A 16,759-nucleotide genomic window follows, 5' to 3' on the forward strand; every position below is an offset into this window, starting at 1 on the left:
CCAATTTATTCGACTCAAATTAAAAATTTGTTTAAATTGGTGGGGTTATCTAATTTTACTACTTAAAAATATCACTAAACTTGATATATTAATTAGTTTTTGTTTGGATGTATGAGTTTTAATTTAATGAGTACCCGAGATTGATGGCGGAGCCCAAACTTTGACCCTTCAAGGGCATAGGAAAATGATGTGGTACTTACTTTGCGTCTCCTGTTGAATTAATAGAGGATGTAAAGGCAAGCGCAGACAGCATCTCCTGTTGCATTAGGTCTCCACCAGAAGCACAGAAGAATTATGGTGCCGACGGCAAAGAAAGAAAAATCAGTTCAACCGAGGCATAACATTCCCAACAGGATATAATTCTTTGATTGTCCACTCTATGTAACTTTCAAAAACAAAAGGCCATATTTTAATTTCCCATTTTGCACGTTTATTCCTTTCTCTGGGGACTAACAATGGTGTATGTTTACTTACTGCCTCTTTGTTTGAGATTATACGTTTCATCTAAATCTTGTGGCTGTCAATAAATCAGGTAAAAATCTATATGGCATTTTCCTAAGTCACCACATCTTCCACCAATGCCCAGTGACTTTTTATTGAAACAAATTCTCACATTGTATAAAACAATCCCAGTTCTCCATAAACAAAAATCAATCCTTATTCTTTCTTCATTTTCTATTTTTAATGCGCTCTCTATAACCATTTGTATGAAGAGAATTTAAATTATCTCAAGCAGTCTCCAGTCACGTGAGAGGATCCACCGCAACCGCAAGAGTAGCTTGGCATTCGCAGCGAGCAGTTATAAAAATATTGAACAGACTTTAAATTATCAGGTTGCGGATTTATACAATTAAGAAATGATGGTCAGCTTAGCTTCGGCAGCTTCAGAGATGAACAGAAAAAATCGTGTAGACACAACCACAAATGAAAGTCAACTTCAACGAAATGCCCAAAATTACCTCGCTATTTTGTAGCAAATTTGTAAATACATCATCCAATTTACAAGGAAAAAAGGGAGGGAGGGAAGGTGGAGAATCCCTCTTTACACAAACGAATAACTCTAGAGAAAATTGCACATGCTTCCCAGTTGCTAAACCAGGAGCAAGCAGACAACAAAACTGTACAGTGTACTATACAGGTGAGTTACAAGTGTAGGCTTGGATATTCATGCAGCTAAACGTCTTATTTTTTGTACTATAAAGGTTGTTCTTGCTTTCCATTGAAGTCAGACGTGGATGACGGGGGAGGTCTAGAAGGAGTGGGTTGTGGAGGAGGAGGAGCTGTAAGGGCATAAGTGAGTCTCGATGATGATGAATTCTCGATGAGACCAGCAATGCCAGCAGCTGCAGATTGAGCATTTGAAGGAAGGAAGAGATCATGCTTCTGGTCTTTGTATGCACTCCAAACCTGGAACGCAGGAGGGCAAGTTATTGCAAGAGATAACAACTTACAGAGACGGATGGTATACTTGCAACAGACGCAGCAAAATGCAAGAGCAAAATCAGATGAGCCAAAGAGGCAAAAGTCAAAACTTAAACACAACCATATCTTATTAATAATGAAGATGAGTTGAGACTCACATTAGAATTATTCAATATTTCTCGCACTCTAGTACAATGGGCTCCTTCAGTAGCAAAGGCATGCAAGACCTGATTCAGCACATAAGAGTAACTTGTCAAACCCGCATAAAATTGGTACAAATTAGTCAATCTAGTTGATTTTTCTTTAGAAACAATCAAAACTACAAGAACTTTCTTAAATATTTCTCAAATTGTGCAACTAAATTAATGAGAGAAATAAAATACTTGCAGAAAGAAATATAAAATCTAGACTAGAAGGAATGCAACAGTTATTATTTTGAAGTTCATGGATATATATCAGAGAATCAAGAAATCGGAAATTTGAAAGTAGAAGTTGGTTCCATCGAAACCTTTAGACATTCAAACAAAATGGTTAAAAGCCACTAAATAAACACCAGAAGCATTATTAATTGATAAGTGAACCAGAGAACTTACAGAAAGACAATTACAATTTAAAAACGAAAGAAAGATGGAGCAAATTCTGATAAACAAGAAAATATGCAAGAAACTCAAACTCAAGGAGATAAAATCGACTGAGATTCTAACCTCAATTGCAAGCACCCTGCCAATAGATGCTTCAGATTCATTCCACTTCATCTGAGAACAAAGTCCGTTCCTTCCCCCGGCCCTCCAATCAAGAAGACCAAGAAGTACTTCAACAAGACCAACTCTGCATTGTTTGCAAAATTTAATTAAGTACTGAGAGAGCGAGTTCGCAATTCAAAAAAGGTTCTATGTGAGTTATTACGAAGAAAAAAGTACCATCAAAGTGTGTGAAGGCAATCAAGGGTATGTATGATGGTGCTACTACACATTTGAAAGCTTATAATGGAACATCAAGTTATTTTCCTATTACGATAGATATACACCAAGGCTCTGCGACGAGTCCTTATCTCTTTGCTCTGGTTATGGATGAACTAACAAAAGATATTCATGAAGAAGTGCCATGGTGTATGTTTTTTGCTTATGACATTGTGCTTATTGATAAAACTAAGACTGGTGTTAACAGAAAACTAGAATTGTGGAGAACCATGTTGGAGTCTAAAGGTTTTAAGCTAAGTTGAAGCAAGACTGAATATATGAATCATGAGTTTGCTCCATCAAGAGATGAAGATCAAGACCCCGTGCATCTACTTAGAAACATTTATCAAATTTGAAAAAGAGTCAGAAGAGATGGTTCGATTTCAAGCTTATACTGGTCATAGGTTGAGAACGGAAATGGGAGCCTTTATTTTCATGCTTTTCCCGGGGGTCTGGAGAAGGGGGAGATTCTCGAACGAGGAAAAGGATCCAATGACTTCGAAAGAATTGAACGAGGAGCCATATGAATTGGGTCCATGAATCTAATAGTGAGACCCCACATAGGGTTTGTGAATAAGTGATTGTCTGATAATGAACAAGAAATATACGTCCAAGAGGTACTTAAAAAAGATGCTTTCAAATATTTGGGATCTATTTTACAAAAAAGCGGAGAGATTGATGAGGACGTGAATCAAAGAATTAGAGCAGGATGGATGAAATGGCGTAGTGCGTCAGGTTTTTATGTGACCACAAGATTCCCCTTAGCCTAAAAAGAAAATTCTATAGAATAACAAACAGGCCTGCAATGTTATATGGAGTTCAATGTTGGTCAGCACATAGGCCCTCAATTCTAGACCATACAAGCATATTTCAACAATTTCATTACAAGGAATGGTTAAAAAATTCAAAACCAGAGCGAGGCAGGTGAGGCAAAGCATGATTCTATGCAATAAAACAAATTTTAAGGGCATAGTAAAGATGAACATGTAACTCCCTCCGTTTCAAAAATCAGTCATTTTAGATAATGAAATTTGTTTCATTTCATCTATCACTTTAACAAACCAAGACTATATTAATTTTTTTTAACTCTATCCATGTCCCTTGGTACTCCACTAAATGGAATGAGAGAAATCATTAATGGAGTAAGAGGGTAATTTAGTCAAATGCACTTGTATTTCTCTAAAATTAAGGGTATTTAATGACTTTCTTAATCCTTGTGCAAAAACCTTAATTGACTAATATTTTGAAATAGTAGTAGTATTTTAGAGTTTACTGTATTTAATTAATCACTGGCTCGAATTTCAAACTCTTCATCATTCAACAATACTATCATGCAACTTCAAATCTGCAAAACAAGGGGAAGTCAAAGGACTTGTACCAAGTTTTTATAAAAGCAAACAAATAAAAAATAGGCCTCATAATTGACAATTGATTCCATAATTTTTCTATTATACTTGCATCTTTTGGCAGTTGTTTGCAGCTTGTTAGAAATAGTATTGTATTTTATTGTTATTATTATTATTTTATTATTCCATAAGGTTATTTGGGCTTAGGGCCCGTTTGGATGAGCTTTTTTTCTTCAAAAGCTGATTTTTTTCAAGAAAAAAAGCACTTCTAGTTTTTAGTTCGTTTGGATGTTTGCTTTTAAAAAAAGAAGTCACAAAAAAAGTCAAAAACCTACTTTTTTCAAAAGCTAAAAATTTTAACTTCTCAGAAAACCAAAAGTCAAAAGCCAAATATTTTTTTCAAAAACTAAATATTTTTATAAAAATATAAATAGCTTTAACTTTTGTAAAAAGTACTTTTAAAATAAGGAAGTGATAAAAGTTACTTTTTCTAAAAGCTGAAACAAACGACCTCTTAGCCCATTAGGTCATTGAAACTCTTAAAATAAAGGACTCGTGTACAATTTTATACACAATGTATACAATACATTCATACTCTTAAGTTGGTACCAAAGCTTGTGTTCTAGGAAAACCTTGTTTCCGTTGACAAAAAAATCGCGATCATTGTTCCTCGCGGCACTATTCACGGTACTGTTCCTCGCGGTATTTTTTATCGCCGAAAACACTGTTCCGGTGTCCTTGCTCGTTTTTGTCTCCTCTTTTCAGATCTGGTCTCCGTTTGTTGTTTTTACATCTGATTTGTGATGGAGGACTCAAATAATGCGCTCAAAAACACTACCGGTGTCATCTCCAGCACTACCCCATCCATTACAACGATGAAACTGACTGAATCTGCTTATTACAATACCTGGTCTACCTCCGTTAAGATCTAGTTTACCGGTCAGGGACACGGAAAACATCTCACGACCAAGTCTGCTGAAAAGATTGATGCCCAATTACTAAGTATCATTTGGCAATCCATTGATCCGGCAGTTATAGACATTTTCATCCCCTTTGAGACCTGCTATGACGTATGGGAGGAAGCCAAAAACCTCTACACCAATGACAGTAGCTTTATTTCATTGTTTCTCAGATAATGGAATTGCGCAAATCACCATATGTTCGAATGGAGACTTATATTGGTAAGATTCGTTCTTTGATGCAGGAATTCTTAGCTATGTTACCTCATGCTGCAGATGCCTCTGCGTACAAGCAGGTGGAGCCTTTCTTTATGGTCGTAACCCTTTTCGGCCTTTCAGAGGAGTTAGAAAGTGTTCGAAAGAATATTCTAACCAGTGCTGAGACTCCTAGCCTGTCACAAACTTTCCAGCGCCTTCTGAATCTTAAGGATAAATCAGCAGCACCCACACATGTGCCAGCACTGATTCAACTGAGTTCATTTCTCGTGCCAATGATTCTAATTGAAACAGTGGACGCGGTCGCGGACGTGGCCGCGAACGGAGGCCTCATCGCAATTAATGCGAGAAGGTTGCTATAGGAAGTATCCTCACTTGAAGCCACCAACTGCCAACTTTGCTCAGACTGATGCTACACCACCTTCTACTGGATCAGCAACTCTTTCGAGTGCCAACTATGAGGCAATTCTTAGGAAGGTTTCTTCCCAGCCTCCTACTCAAGGCACTGGTAATCATGTTGCTTATCTTTCTCAATCATCTCTTGGACCCTGGATAATAAACTCAAGTGCTACTAATCACCTTTGTGATAATAAGGATCTCTTTACTTCACTTTCTTATTCTAATAATCTACCTTATGTTACTCTTGCTGATGGCACTAAGGCCTCTGCTCGTGGAATTGGGCAAGCCAACCCAACTCCCTTTTAGAATTTAACCTTTGTTTATTATATACCTGTCATTCCCTTCAATTTAATCTCTGTTAACCAGTTGATTCATTCTCTTTCATGCACTGTTACCTTCTATAAACAATCTTTTTCTATGAAGGATCCGGGTACGAGGAAGACGATTGGAGCGGGCAGTGAGTCACAAGATCTTTACTATCTGACTGCAGCACCTTCTCCAGTGGTGTGCTCTCTCACAGAGTCTCCTGAACTAATCCACTGTCGTCTGGGTCATCCAAGTCTTTTCAAGCTTCAGCATATGATTCCTTTTTTATCCAATCTTAAGTCTTTAAACTGTCAGTCTTGTCAGCAAGGAAAGAACACTCGCTCCTCCTTTGCTAATAGAGTCAATAAAAAGCTGATGCTCCATTTTCTATTCTTCATTCTGATATTTGGGGCCCGAGTCAAACTATGTCTATTTTGGGTTTTTCAGTATTTTGTAACCTTTATTTGATAATTTCTCTCGTTGTACTTGGGTTTATTTAATGAAAAACCGTTCTGAATAATTTTCAATTTATCAAATATTTTGTGCTGAGATAAATACTCAATTTGGTGCTTCTATTCAAATCTTACGAAATGATAATGCAAAAGAGTATGCGTCTCTGGAATTTTCTAATTTTTTGGAGAAATATGGAACGTTACACAAGACCACTTGTGCGCACACTCCACAACAAAATGAAGAGGCTAAACATAAAAATAAACATCTGGTTGAAACTGCACGTACCCTTCAAATTCATATGAATGTTCCACTCCGTTTTTGGGTAGATGCTGTTATCACCTCTTGCTTTATCATAAATCGCATGCCCTCTTCCGTGCTAAATAATGAAGTTCCACATAGTGTATTATTTCCAGGAGCGCCTTCCTATCCTCTGCCTCCACATGTATTTGGCTGTACTTGCTTTGTTCATGATCTCACTCCAGGAAAAGACAAATTAACATCCAAAGCCTTCAAGTGTATTTTCCTTGGATATACTTGTTTTCAAAAGGGGTATCGCTGCTACTATCCTGACCTTAAGCATTATATTGTTTCCACTAATGTCATTTTTCTTGATCAACAACCTTTTCATTCTATCCAGTCTCAGATATCACAGGTTGATCAGGTTCTTCCTGTTCCTTTTCTTGACCTGTCTTTACCAGCTGCAGGTGACTATATCCCAGAGGAGCGACCACTTGCCTCCATCCTTGAAGACCGCCCTTTTCTCACCTATCAACATCGTCAAACTGCGCCTCCTACAAACTTGACCCTTGCTGACTCACCACCTTCTCCTGTCGACTCTTCCTCTCTGGATCCTCCATCAGAGATTACTCCTATTGCCCTTCGCAGAGGTATTCGATCCACTCACAACCCTCATCCACTTTAAAGTTTCTTGAGTCATAATAAACTTTCTTCAAGCATTTTACTTTTATTTCTAGTATTTCATATGTTTCCATTCCTAAAACCACACCTAGTTGGTGCCAGGCGATGATTTATGAAATGACAACACTTCACTCCAATGGCACATGGGATCTTGTTTGTGCTCTTCTCGGGAAGTCAGATGTCGGTTATCGATGGTATTCACAGTCAAAGTTGGTCCTGATGGCACTGTTGATCACCTCAAAGCTCGATTAGTAGCCAAGGGATACATTCAAATTTTTGGTCTTGACTATGAGGATACTTTTTCTCCTGTTGCCAATATGGCCTTTGTTCACCTGTTTCTAGCATTTGCTGCCATTCATCACTGGCCCCTTCTTCAGCTTAATATCAAAAATGTCTTCTCAAATGGTAACTTGCAAGAGGAAGTATATATAGAGGGGGAGAGTTCTGAAATGGTACGCAAGCTTCGTAAATCTTTATATGGCCTGAAGCAGGCTCCTCGGGCCTAGTTTATTCGCTTTAGTTCTGCTGTTCAATCTTTCGGTTTAACCCGAAGTAAAGACGATCATTTTGTCTTTTATCGGCATAGCTCTTCTGGCCAGTGCATCTATCTCCTGGTCTATCGTGATGACATCATTATTACTGGCAGCGATCAAGCTAGGATTGACCAGTTAAAGAAGAACTTATTCAATCAGTTTTAGACCAAAGATCTTGGCAGACTTCGATATTTCTTAGGAATCGAAGTGGCACAGTCTAGGAAGGACATTTCCATTTGTCAGAGGAAGTATGCACTGGATATCCTAGATGAGACTGGTATGTTGGGATATAAACCCATTAATACACCTACGGATCCTGTTGAGATATATAGTCCCACATTGGTTGTATGTGCAACTAATGTGGAGTTTATAAGGTCTTGGGCACTCCCACCCGTTGAGCTAGCTTTTGGGGTGGTGTATCCCAAGGTTCTTTACAGATCCTAATGTTAAGCTATTACCCGTACAAGGGGAGCCATTGGCAGACCCTGGTCGTTACTGCCGACTAGTTGAAAAATTGAACTATCTTACTGTAACAAGGTCGGACAACCCTTTTGCACCAGGAAGAGGTTTATTATACACAAATAAAGGGAATCCAGAGGTGTCTAGCTATTCAAATGCTAACTGGGCAGGTTCTCCTTAAGATAGACGATCCACCTTGGGGTATTGTGTTCTCCTCGGAGGAAATTTGATATCTTGGAAGAGTAAGAAGCAAATTGTGGTCGCCAGGTCAAGTGCAGAGGCAAAATATCGGGCAATGAGAAATGCAACCTGTGAGCTCATCTGGCTGAAACAATTGCTTAAGGAACTACATCTCTGTGAACAACGGCCAATGAAACTCATTTGTGACAATCAAGCCGCATTGCACATATCCTCTAACCCAGTCTTTCATGAGAGGACCAAACATGTAAAAATTGACTGTCACTTTGTTAGAGAGAAGATTCAGTTAGGAGAGATCAAGACAACATTTGTCAATTCCAGTGATCAACTTGCAGATGTTTTCACCAAGGCTCTTAGAGGTCCCCAAATAGATCATGTATGTAAAAAGCTGGAAGCTTATGATATACAAGGAAGCACAGACACTTGTAAAAACAGGGAGAGTCGTGTCTGACACGCTCCGACACGGCAACACGCTCCGACACGGTGTCGGACACGCGGTCAACTTTTTCCGACACGTTGACCATTCCGACACGCGAATTTGACCGTGTCCGACACGGTCAAATGGCATTTTTCGTATTTTTTTTTAATTTTTTTTTAGAAAAAAATTATTTTTTTTAAAAATTAAATTATATTAATAAAGCTTCCACATGATCCTATCAATTTTATTTTTTTGTCTTTTTTCCCCTTAAGTAGATAAGAGATCATCTCAGCATCATTGTTGTCAATTCCTATCACGCTCTTGTTGTATCTCCTTGTCTCTGATCTCTCTCTTTAATATGATTTGATCTCTCTATCTGATATTATATCTCTCTCTCATCCCAGTTCTTATTTTTTTTATTAAAGCTTCCATCTTTATAACGTGTTGATGGGTATTATTAATTTAGTTTCATTTTTTTGTTAAATTATTAAATATTAAATGAAATATACATTATATAAATTAAAAATATTATTTAACATTAAAACGTGTCCCAACGTGTCGAAATCCATAATTTTTTAGGATTGACGTGTCGGAGTGTCGTGTCGTGTCACGTGTCGTATCGGTGCTACATAGATGATATATATGCACCAGCTTAAGGGGGAGTGACAGAAATAGTATTGCATTTTTTTATTATTGTTTTATTATTCTAAAAGGTTATTTGAGCTTAGCCCATTAGGTCATTTAACCTCTTTAAATAGAGAACTCTTGTACAGTTTTATACACAGTTGAATACCATACATTAATGCTCTAGTCAGCTAATGCAAAGTTCTGTCATGAATTTGGATATCCAAGGCATAATATATTGAATCAATAAATAGAGGATAAATTTTTAAATATTTAAAGTACTCACTTAAGTCCTTGTGCAACAAGAGCATCCCTTGCTCGGTTTCCAGCAACCACAACACGTTTCAGGGTCTCAAGAGCTAAAATGCTTCCACCTTGCCACCCTATAGCTTTCATTAGTAGTGGAACAACCTGGAAGAAAAAATTTGAAGAATAAAATAAATAAAAGTTTTGTCTAGTCAAAGACAGTTTACAAATTAGGATGATTCGAATGCAAGTGGCACATATATTATTGAAGTACTGGAAACAACATCATAGTTACATTATCAAAAAGAAAATAGAACTCTCCCTAAAATATGAGACTATCTTTCTGTTCCTTACTTAGCAAAGTCAAAATTGACTTCAGTTGAACGGGATGCCCTCCCCTTGTCAATATTAACCTTAATCCGCAACAGGAGATCTAACCCCACCCCCCCAACAAAAAAATGTAAACAAATAAATAGATTAAAATTACTCCAAAATAACAGTAGTCATCAAAACCAAAATCACTCCAAAATAACAGGATTTCCTCAACAGTTGCAAGTCTTCACATTTGCCGCTGAGGCTTATTTGCTCAGAAGTTTAAAACTAAGATAGGCAGAGACCATTGAAATAAGTCAATAGTTGATCTTAAATCTGGTTAACCAAGGTCATAGACTTCATGCAATTTGAAGATGAACAAAACAAGGACCAGAGAGAATTTGGGGGATACAGGTATTAGAGAGGGATGATCATTGAGCTGAACAAAGAAAATTTTTGTGACGGACAAGCAAGAGCATGGTGGTAATCTCTCTCTCTCTCTGTTAATTCGTATGACACATTTCACATTTCTTTTTTCTTTTTCTTTGCACATAAATTTGACAATAGAAGGTACGGCTTCTTGCTCAATAGTAATATGGTATAAACCAGGTAGACGAAGATCACAGAACATTTTTTTCAGCAGGCCCACCCAAAAAGGCACGATTTAATGAAAAGCAGATGTTGGATAACCAGCATAAAGAATGCAAATTAACAACTTCATATAGAATATGTCTCGTAAGATACCTGAGGTGTTCCTACACTGGTTGCTGCCATGGCTTCAGCACATGTGGTACTAGCTGCAAGTTGATGCAGGACACGCAAACAACTCAGACGCACAAGTTCTTGAGGAGTTTGTGTGTTCTCTGTTGATCCATCATCTGGGTCATATGTTTTGTCCTCCTGTTTCCCGTTGTTTACCTCAGCCAATGACATTGTTTCTCGTCTACCCTCAAATGCAACAGCACCAACTAGTTTGGGTACATACCCAAGATACCCAACATGATCTGCTAGTGCAGGATGCACACGGAGTAATGAAACTAATGCAGCCGAGAGAAGCAAAGGAAGCTCAGGGTCAACAGCCTGTGCCTCATAATGTGTGGCAGCAATTGATGACAAATACTGATCTAGTAGCCCTTCCAAGAATCTTTTGGGGTTTCTCAAAGGGAATTTGGGATCTTTTAGAAACAGCCGAACATAGATGCCACCAACCTACACCCACACAAAAATTTGAGGCCATTTACTAGAGAAAATATATTATCAAAAAACGATTCTATGCATCATATATATTGTGTGATACCTGTGGCTCATCTCTCATTTCCTGCTGCCCAGATGCCTGCTCAGGTACATCCCAATCAACAACACGACCTTTCATCTGCTCACGGTATAGCTCTGATGCCATAGTTGAAATTTGTGCAGATAAGGAAGCTGCCATTGCTGGTGTCCATACAAGTTCTGGTGTCTCTGTAGTCTGCTCAAGAGCAACTACAACAGCTTCACCAGGCCCATCCCGAATCACTGATACAAGGCCATCAGGAAGAAACCTTGCAAGTGTTATAGCAACTCTTGGTCCGTGCATTGGTTGGCTAACGAGCTTCCCTAACAAGGAGGCTGCCATAGCTCTTTGCTGGAGTGGAATTTCTTCTGCATGAAATTATTTCTATTATCAATATTTGCAATAAGAAAATTAAATAAGACCAACTATGAAATACTAGTTTTCTACCCTTCAAAGGCAAGAGCAATTCAAGAATGTAGACAACACCACCATGCTTGGCAGCTGCCCAGGTCAGTTCTGGTGTGCTTGCCAATGCATAGAGAACATGGAGAGACCCTTCACGACAACTTGGGGCAGAGTGAAGCATTTGTAACAAAAGCAGAAGACTAGATCCATCTGCAACCATGGCTTGCAAACAAGGAGCATGTGCTGTTAAGAGTGACAGCACACCTAGGCAAAGTTGAGGAATGTTACTGTGTGATGCTTCAGTCAAAGAAAAGCATTCAAAAAGAGGCAGTAACTTGTCTTTATTAGAAAATATGGATGCCAAATTTGGACTATTAGTGAGTAGGTTCTGCAGAAAATAAATAAGATTAGTCAGACATGCCCAATAAAAAGTATTTCAATATGCAATAAGGCACCAAGGCAGTTAACCTGAAGGGAGGTCAGTGCAGAGCGGAGATTTTTAATCAGCTCAGGTTCTTCCTTCCCCACAGATTGTTCATCAGACACTGTGCTGGAATTATCTAGGACCTTCTGTTCATTGACAGATCCATCAACAGCCTCGCTTAGATGCTCAGAAGTCTGAATGAAATTAGTGGTGTCTTCAATGTTATGATCAGCATCTTCAACAGATTGATTGTGCACAAGGTAAGATATAAAATCAATTAGAGCAACACAAAAAGCTTCAGGTTCACTAATTTCGAAGTCTGGCTGATCATTGTAGACTCTCAAGTAGACATTGCCAATGAATAATTCTCTTGACAGTGCTTTATAGACAAAGTCATGTGAATCTTTTATATCATATGAACCATCAGGACCTTGAGCTGCACGTTGCTGATCCACAAATTTCAGCAGCTCTGCCCGTGTTGAAGAGTTCCAGATAATCTACACAATAAAAGGTTTCAAAAGATACTATCAACATGTGAATAAAATTAAAATGCAGAGAGAGAGAGAGAGAAAGCTTAGTCATATTATCTTAAAAAGTTGAAGCATCAATATTTTAAATCAAACAACAGCTAATTATCAGTAGGACTTCATGGTTTAACTCATTGAACAGCAGAGTTAATCAGTAAAGTAATGTAGCAGCAAGCTCAAAGTTTGTTCTCCCACAATCTCTAGGCTTTTATCTTCAGCTCAAAATCAGCAATTCTTCTCTCAAAAATGTCTTCATCCAGATTATATAAAAAGTTCTTTCTTCCAAAATGTCTAGATGTTTTTATCTTCACCTCAAAATCAGCCAGCCAGACATTTCCTTAGTCTCGGCATGCTGATTTTGTTAACATCATTAACTTATCAACTATTTATTCTTACAACCTAAACAGTAATCTTTGCTGATTAATCAAAATGGAGACAGACTAAAACCTACCAATTACTGACTAATCACATATTTTCTCGTCCAACAGATTTAGCCCTTAAAATATGTTCAGATAATCTGAGAAATGGGAGATTAAATAAAACCTTTCCAGAGAATGCAAAATATTCATTTTCATTTTTGCTTCAATAATAGTCCCACAGGTAAGAATATAAGTGCCCTTAACCAAAAGAAATTATATATATTCCTTACAAAGGGTTAAGGATGACGGAAAAAAAAATTCACCTCTGGTGTCTCCAGGTTTGTGTTCAATTTGGATAGTAAATCTTTGGGCATTTGATCTTTTAACATGCTAGAAAGCTTAGGAGTTAGCAAAACTCTGAGAGCATCAGCAGCTGCCTGATTGTAAGGTATTGAACTTCCATCGCCACACAAACCACTGAGCCTTGACAAAGCCTGGGACGCTCTTATGGCATGCATGTTTTTAGCAATTTGAACACTAGTACCAACACCATGTGATTCTGTTGCATCAGATTCTTCAGCAGTTGAGTCATACTGAAGCAGCAGTGGCAAAAGGTACCTATAGTGGACCATATTAAATGCATAAGTTCAAAATTTATTTAGGAGCATAACTAAATAGTATAGAAAAGTTTATTTATGTACCACAAATAATTACTGTCAACATATAAAAGTTAAAGCTCATTAGCTAACCATCAACTTGAAAAGTCAATACTTCATGATTACAAGGATTAACCAGATGCATAGAGGAGTAAATGTTATAACGCTAGGAGAAAAGAGTGGTGTCTTGGGTTTAAGGTGGACGAGGGTCAGATGGCATTATTAGGCTGATTTTCCTATTCCTATTAGATTGAGGTAAGCTTTTACTAGATTGGGTCCACTTGGGCCTAATGTTCAGCGCAACGGTGTCTTTCAATGGCCCATTTGATGTTATCAAATCAACACAATCAAATTTCAGTCCAGAAAAGAATCATCAAGGACAAGCAAAGCTCCCCAATTGGAATGCAGCAGAAGTTGGTTCTATCTAATTCTGTACAGGTTGATACGGATCTGGATTTCTAGATGGCTGAATGTGTAGCTGTTATGACCGATGTTAGGGAGTGGTTAAGGGCATTAATTAGGGCCCAGGTTAGTTGTAACGGTTGTATTAAGCAGTTAGGCTTGTATAAAAGGGATATTCTGACTGTAGTAGCAGCTTCTTGATAATTCATTGTTTGGCTGAGAATTTCTCAGAGAAAAGGGAGTTCCCCTTGTGAAGAGCTTGCTCTTGAATTCTAACTCTGTACTCTTTCCTATCAATCAATAAAGAACTGTTCTTACTTCCATTTTCCTTCCTTTTCCATCCTCATCTTACCCCATCACTGTAATTACCTTATAATAATCCACAGCCGTAATAATTGGTCCAACTTGCCGGATCTTGGAGGAGGCTGCCATGGATGCAAGTTTTGGAGCCCTGGAGAGTTCAACAGAGGTCTTGAAGAGGGAGAACAGCAAAGATGATTCTTGGAATTCCAAAATTGAAGAGATTAAGGAGATGTTGTTGGTATTGCTAAAAATCTCAAAAAGTGATTGGGAGAAAGAAAAAAGAAAGAAGCTATCCTCTGAAATTAAGAGGAAGCGATCATGGGAATTTTCTGCCACGGATGTTTGTAGGTCGAAAAGCAGCACCGAAGGAACAAAGATGTCAGAAAAGGGGCAAAAAAAGTCGGATTGGCAATCAGAATCAGGTACAGAGAAGTCCGTGGCAAAAGATGAAGATGATTCTCCGTGTTTGTCTAAGGGAGAGGAGAAGATGCAAGACGAGGTAGCTTCCAAACCAGAAACCATTAAAAATAAAGAGGAGACAAGGTCTCAAGTTCTGTTAGAGAGACCCGATAAATTTGTTGAGCCCACTTCGATCATGGGTGACTGTGTTCCGGAATCAGATCATGAATTGTAGACGGAAAACGAAATAAAGATGACAGAAAAATTGCAGGAAGAAATATAGCAAAAGCCAGAACACGAGGAGACATCATCTTCTGGAATTAAGAAAAAGCAAGAATACGATGTGGAGATAAGACAATCGCATTAGCCAAAGGGAGAGGTGCTGGCAGCTGAGCATAGAATGGAGAAGACCCAAATGGGTTCATTCATGGTGAAAGGTGGGGGTGTCATGCTAGAATATTCTGACAATTATGATAGCTCATACCCAGATTCAAATTTTATAGGCTTGCAAGGAGTTGTACAAGTTGATTCTGATTTTTAGGAGTATGACGGTTTAACTGATCAAAACTCTTCAAGGGAAAGTGGCTGAGATTATGACAGAGAATCTAGTGTTAGAGGAAGAAACTTATGTGTTTCTGCTTTATTCAATGATATCAACCATCCAGGAGAAAAGAATGCAACCCCTAAAGCTCAGCCGGTAACCCTGTTACTAGTAACAATTCTCTAAGTAATGCCAATGACCAAATTTTGGGCTTAACAGTTACAGGGAATGCTTTTCTTAATCCTTCTTATATTACCTCTCCTTTCCAAATTTTGGGTTTTCGGTGTACTAGAAGTACTAGTGTTTGACCTAATTAATAGTACAAAAAGGTGCATTAGGTTATTGTATTTTGTAACACCTTACTACCAATCTCAATACATAATTAGCCATCACTCTTTCTTTTCCCTCTTGCTTGTCTAAACCTAAACTTTCATCCTTTTTCTGGTCTAAACCGTGAAATTTCATCCTTTTCTTTGTCTAAACCCTGAAGTTTAAACACAGCTTATTTGGGCTTATCTATTGTAATAAGCACATGTGAAGTATTTTGGTCCTGTTTGTATGCGCTTATTGAAACAGCTTTTGAAACCCAACTAAGCTATTTTAGGCTTATCTTAATAAGCTATAAATATAAGTTTATGAAGATTTACAATAATTAATGACTTAACTACCTAGAGGCCTGAACAAATTGTCAAAATTCAATTCAAGCATAAGTGTTTCTCGAAGTGTCTATCCAAAGTATTCAGTTTATTTTATAATGCACTTATAACAGTAAAGCTTATTTAAAAAGATCTACTCAAATTAGTAGTTACTGAAGCTAATTATCCTACTTAAGCTATAGACTCATCCGCCTACAAACCTATGGTTGTGAACTTGACATAGATACCAAAATACTTAATAATCAAAGAGGACATACCAAAAAACACCAGCCTTTAATAACACATCCTGCAATTCAGAGGAAACAGAAACATTGGCTATAGTCTGTAGAGCAGCATCAACAGCAGCAGGTACAAGCTCAAATTCAGTGCAGTGCACAATGTCCTCAACTAGTCCAGAAAATTCAAGTATCTCAGCTCTGGCAGCCTCAAATTGACTAAGAACTGAAAATGTTCGCATGATGTTTGTAACAATGATGGCTGACGGTTCATTTCCAGAGGTAGTTGGCTGAACAACACACATGCAACGGGAAAGAAGTGTTGCCAGAAGATGTATTCCTCCATCTCTTACCAGCTCTTCACCATTCAATGAAGAAGACGCACATCTGACCACATGAAAATTCAATAAAACAGCAAAAGTTACCACAAAGTGTTTTAAATCTGTTGGCATAATGGTGAACCTAACAAGAAAGAACATGAGATTCTTACGTCAGCCAGACAAGCTCTGATGCTGCAACAAGGAGAGGTGCTCTATCTGAAGAAAGAAAATTGCTATCATCCTTGTCCACAGTAACAGCACTCAGCAACATGGGATAGCCAGCATATTTGAATGGCTCCAATATGCCTCCATATCTTCTATATAAAATACATTGTCCCTTCAACAAAAGAAGCAATCTCCAAGCCTGAGGACCTTGCAACCCTTGCATCGTAGCCTAAGTTTTGGTCACAAAGTATATATTTTAACAAATTAGAAAAGGAATAATGTATTGCTGCTTGCAAATTAAAAAAAAAAAAAAAAACACGTTTGGTTCAAATTCATAGTAACGAAG

General features: G+C 37.9%; 1 protein-coding gene across 1 annotated transcript in view; it reads right to left on the minus strand.

Annotated features, from left to right (window-relative positions):
• Positions 1 to 953: 953 nt before the first annotated feature.
• LOC133305907 (dnaJ homolog subfamily C GRV2) overlaps positions 954 to 16,759 on the minus strand; it is a 33,688-nt gene continuing 17,882 nt past the window's right edge. Inside the window, exons 12-22 of the mRNA XM_061506158.1 lie at positions 16,419 to 16,642; positions 15,971 to 16,315; positions 13,080 to 13,374; positions 11,915 to 12,367; positions 11,489 to 11,834; positions 11,066 to 11,409; positions 10,513 to 10,977; positions 9,497 to 9,621; positions 2,127 to 2,250; positions 1,581 to 1,649; positions 954 to 1,407 (exon numbers count right to left, since the gene is read on the minus strand). Of these exons, the coding sequence (XP_061362142.1) occupies positions 1,195 to 1,407; positions 1,581 to 1,649; positions 2,127 to 2,250; positions 9,497 to 9,621; positions 10,513 to 10,977; positions 11,066 to 11,409; positions 11,489 to 11,834; positions 11,915 to 12,367; positions 13,080 to 13,374; positions 15,971 to 16,315; positions 16,419 to 16,642 (3,003 nt within the window). The 3' untranslated portion in view covers positions 954 to 1,194. The remainder of the gene's footprint in view (positions 1,408 to 1,580; positions 1,650 to 2,126; positions 2,251 to 9,496; positions 9,622 to 10,512; positions 10,978 to 11,065; positions 11,410 to 11,488; positions 11,835 to 11,914; positions 12,368 to 13,079; positions 13,375 to 15,970; positions 16,316 to 16,418; positions 16,643 to 16,759) is intronic.

Source organism: Gastrolobium bilobum, unplaced genomic scaffold (assembly GCF_033153095.1).
Source record: "Gastrolobium bilobum isolate Gb01-03AN ecotype WA unplaced genomic scaffold, APGP_CSIRO_Gbil_v1 utg22961, whole genome shotgun sequence".
NCBI classification, from domain to species: Eukaryota; Viridiplantae; Streptophyta; class Magnoliopsida; order Fabales; family Fabaceae; genus Gastrolobium; species Gastrolobium bilobum.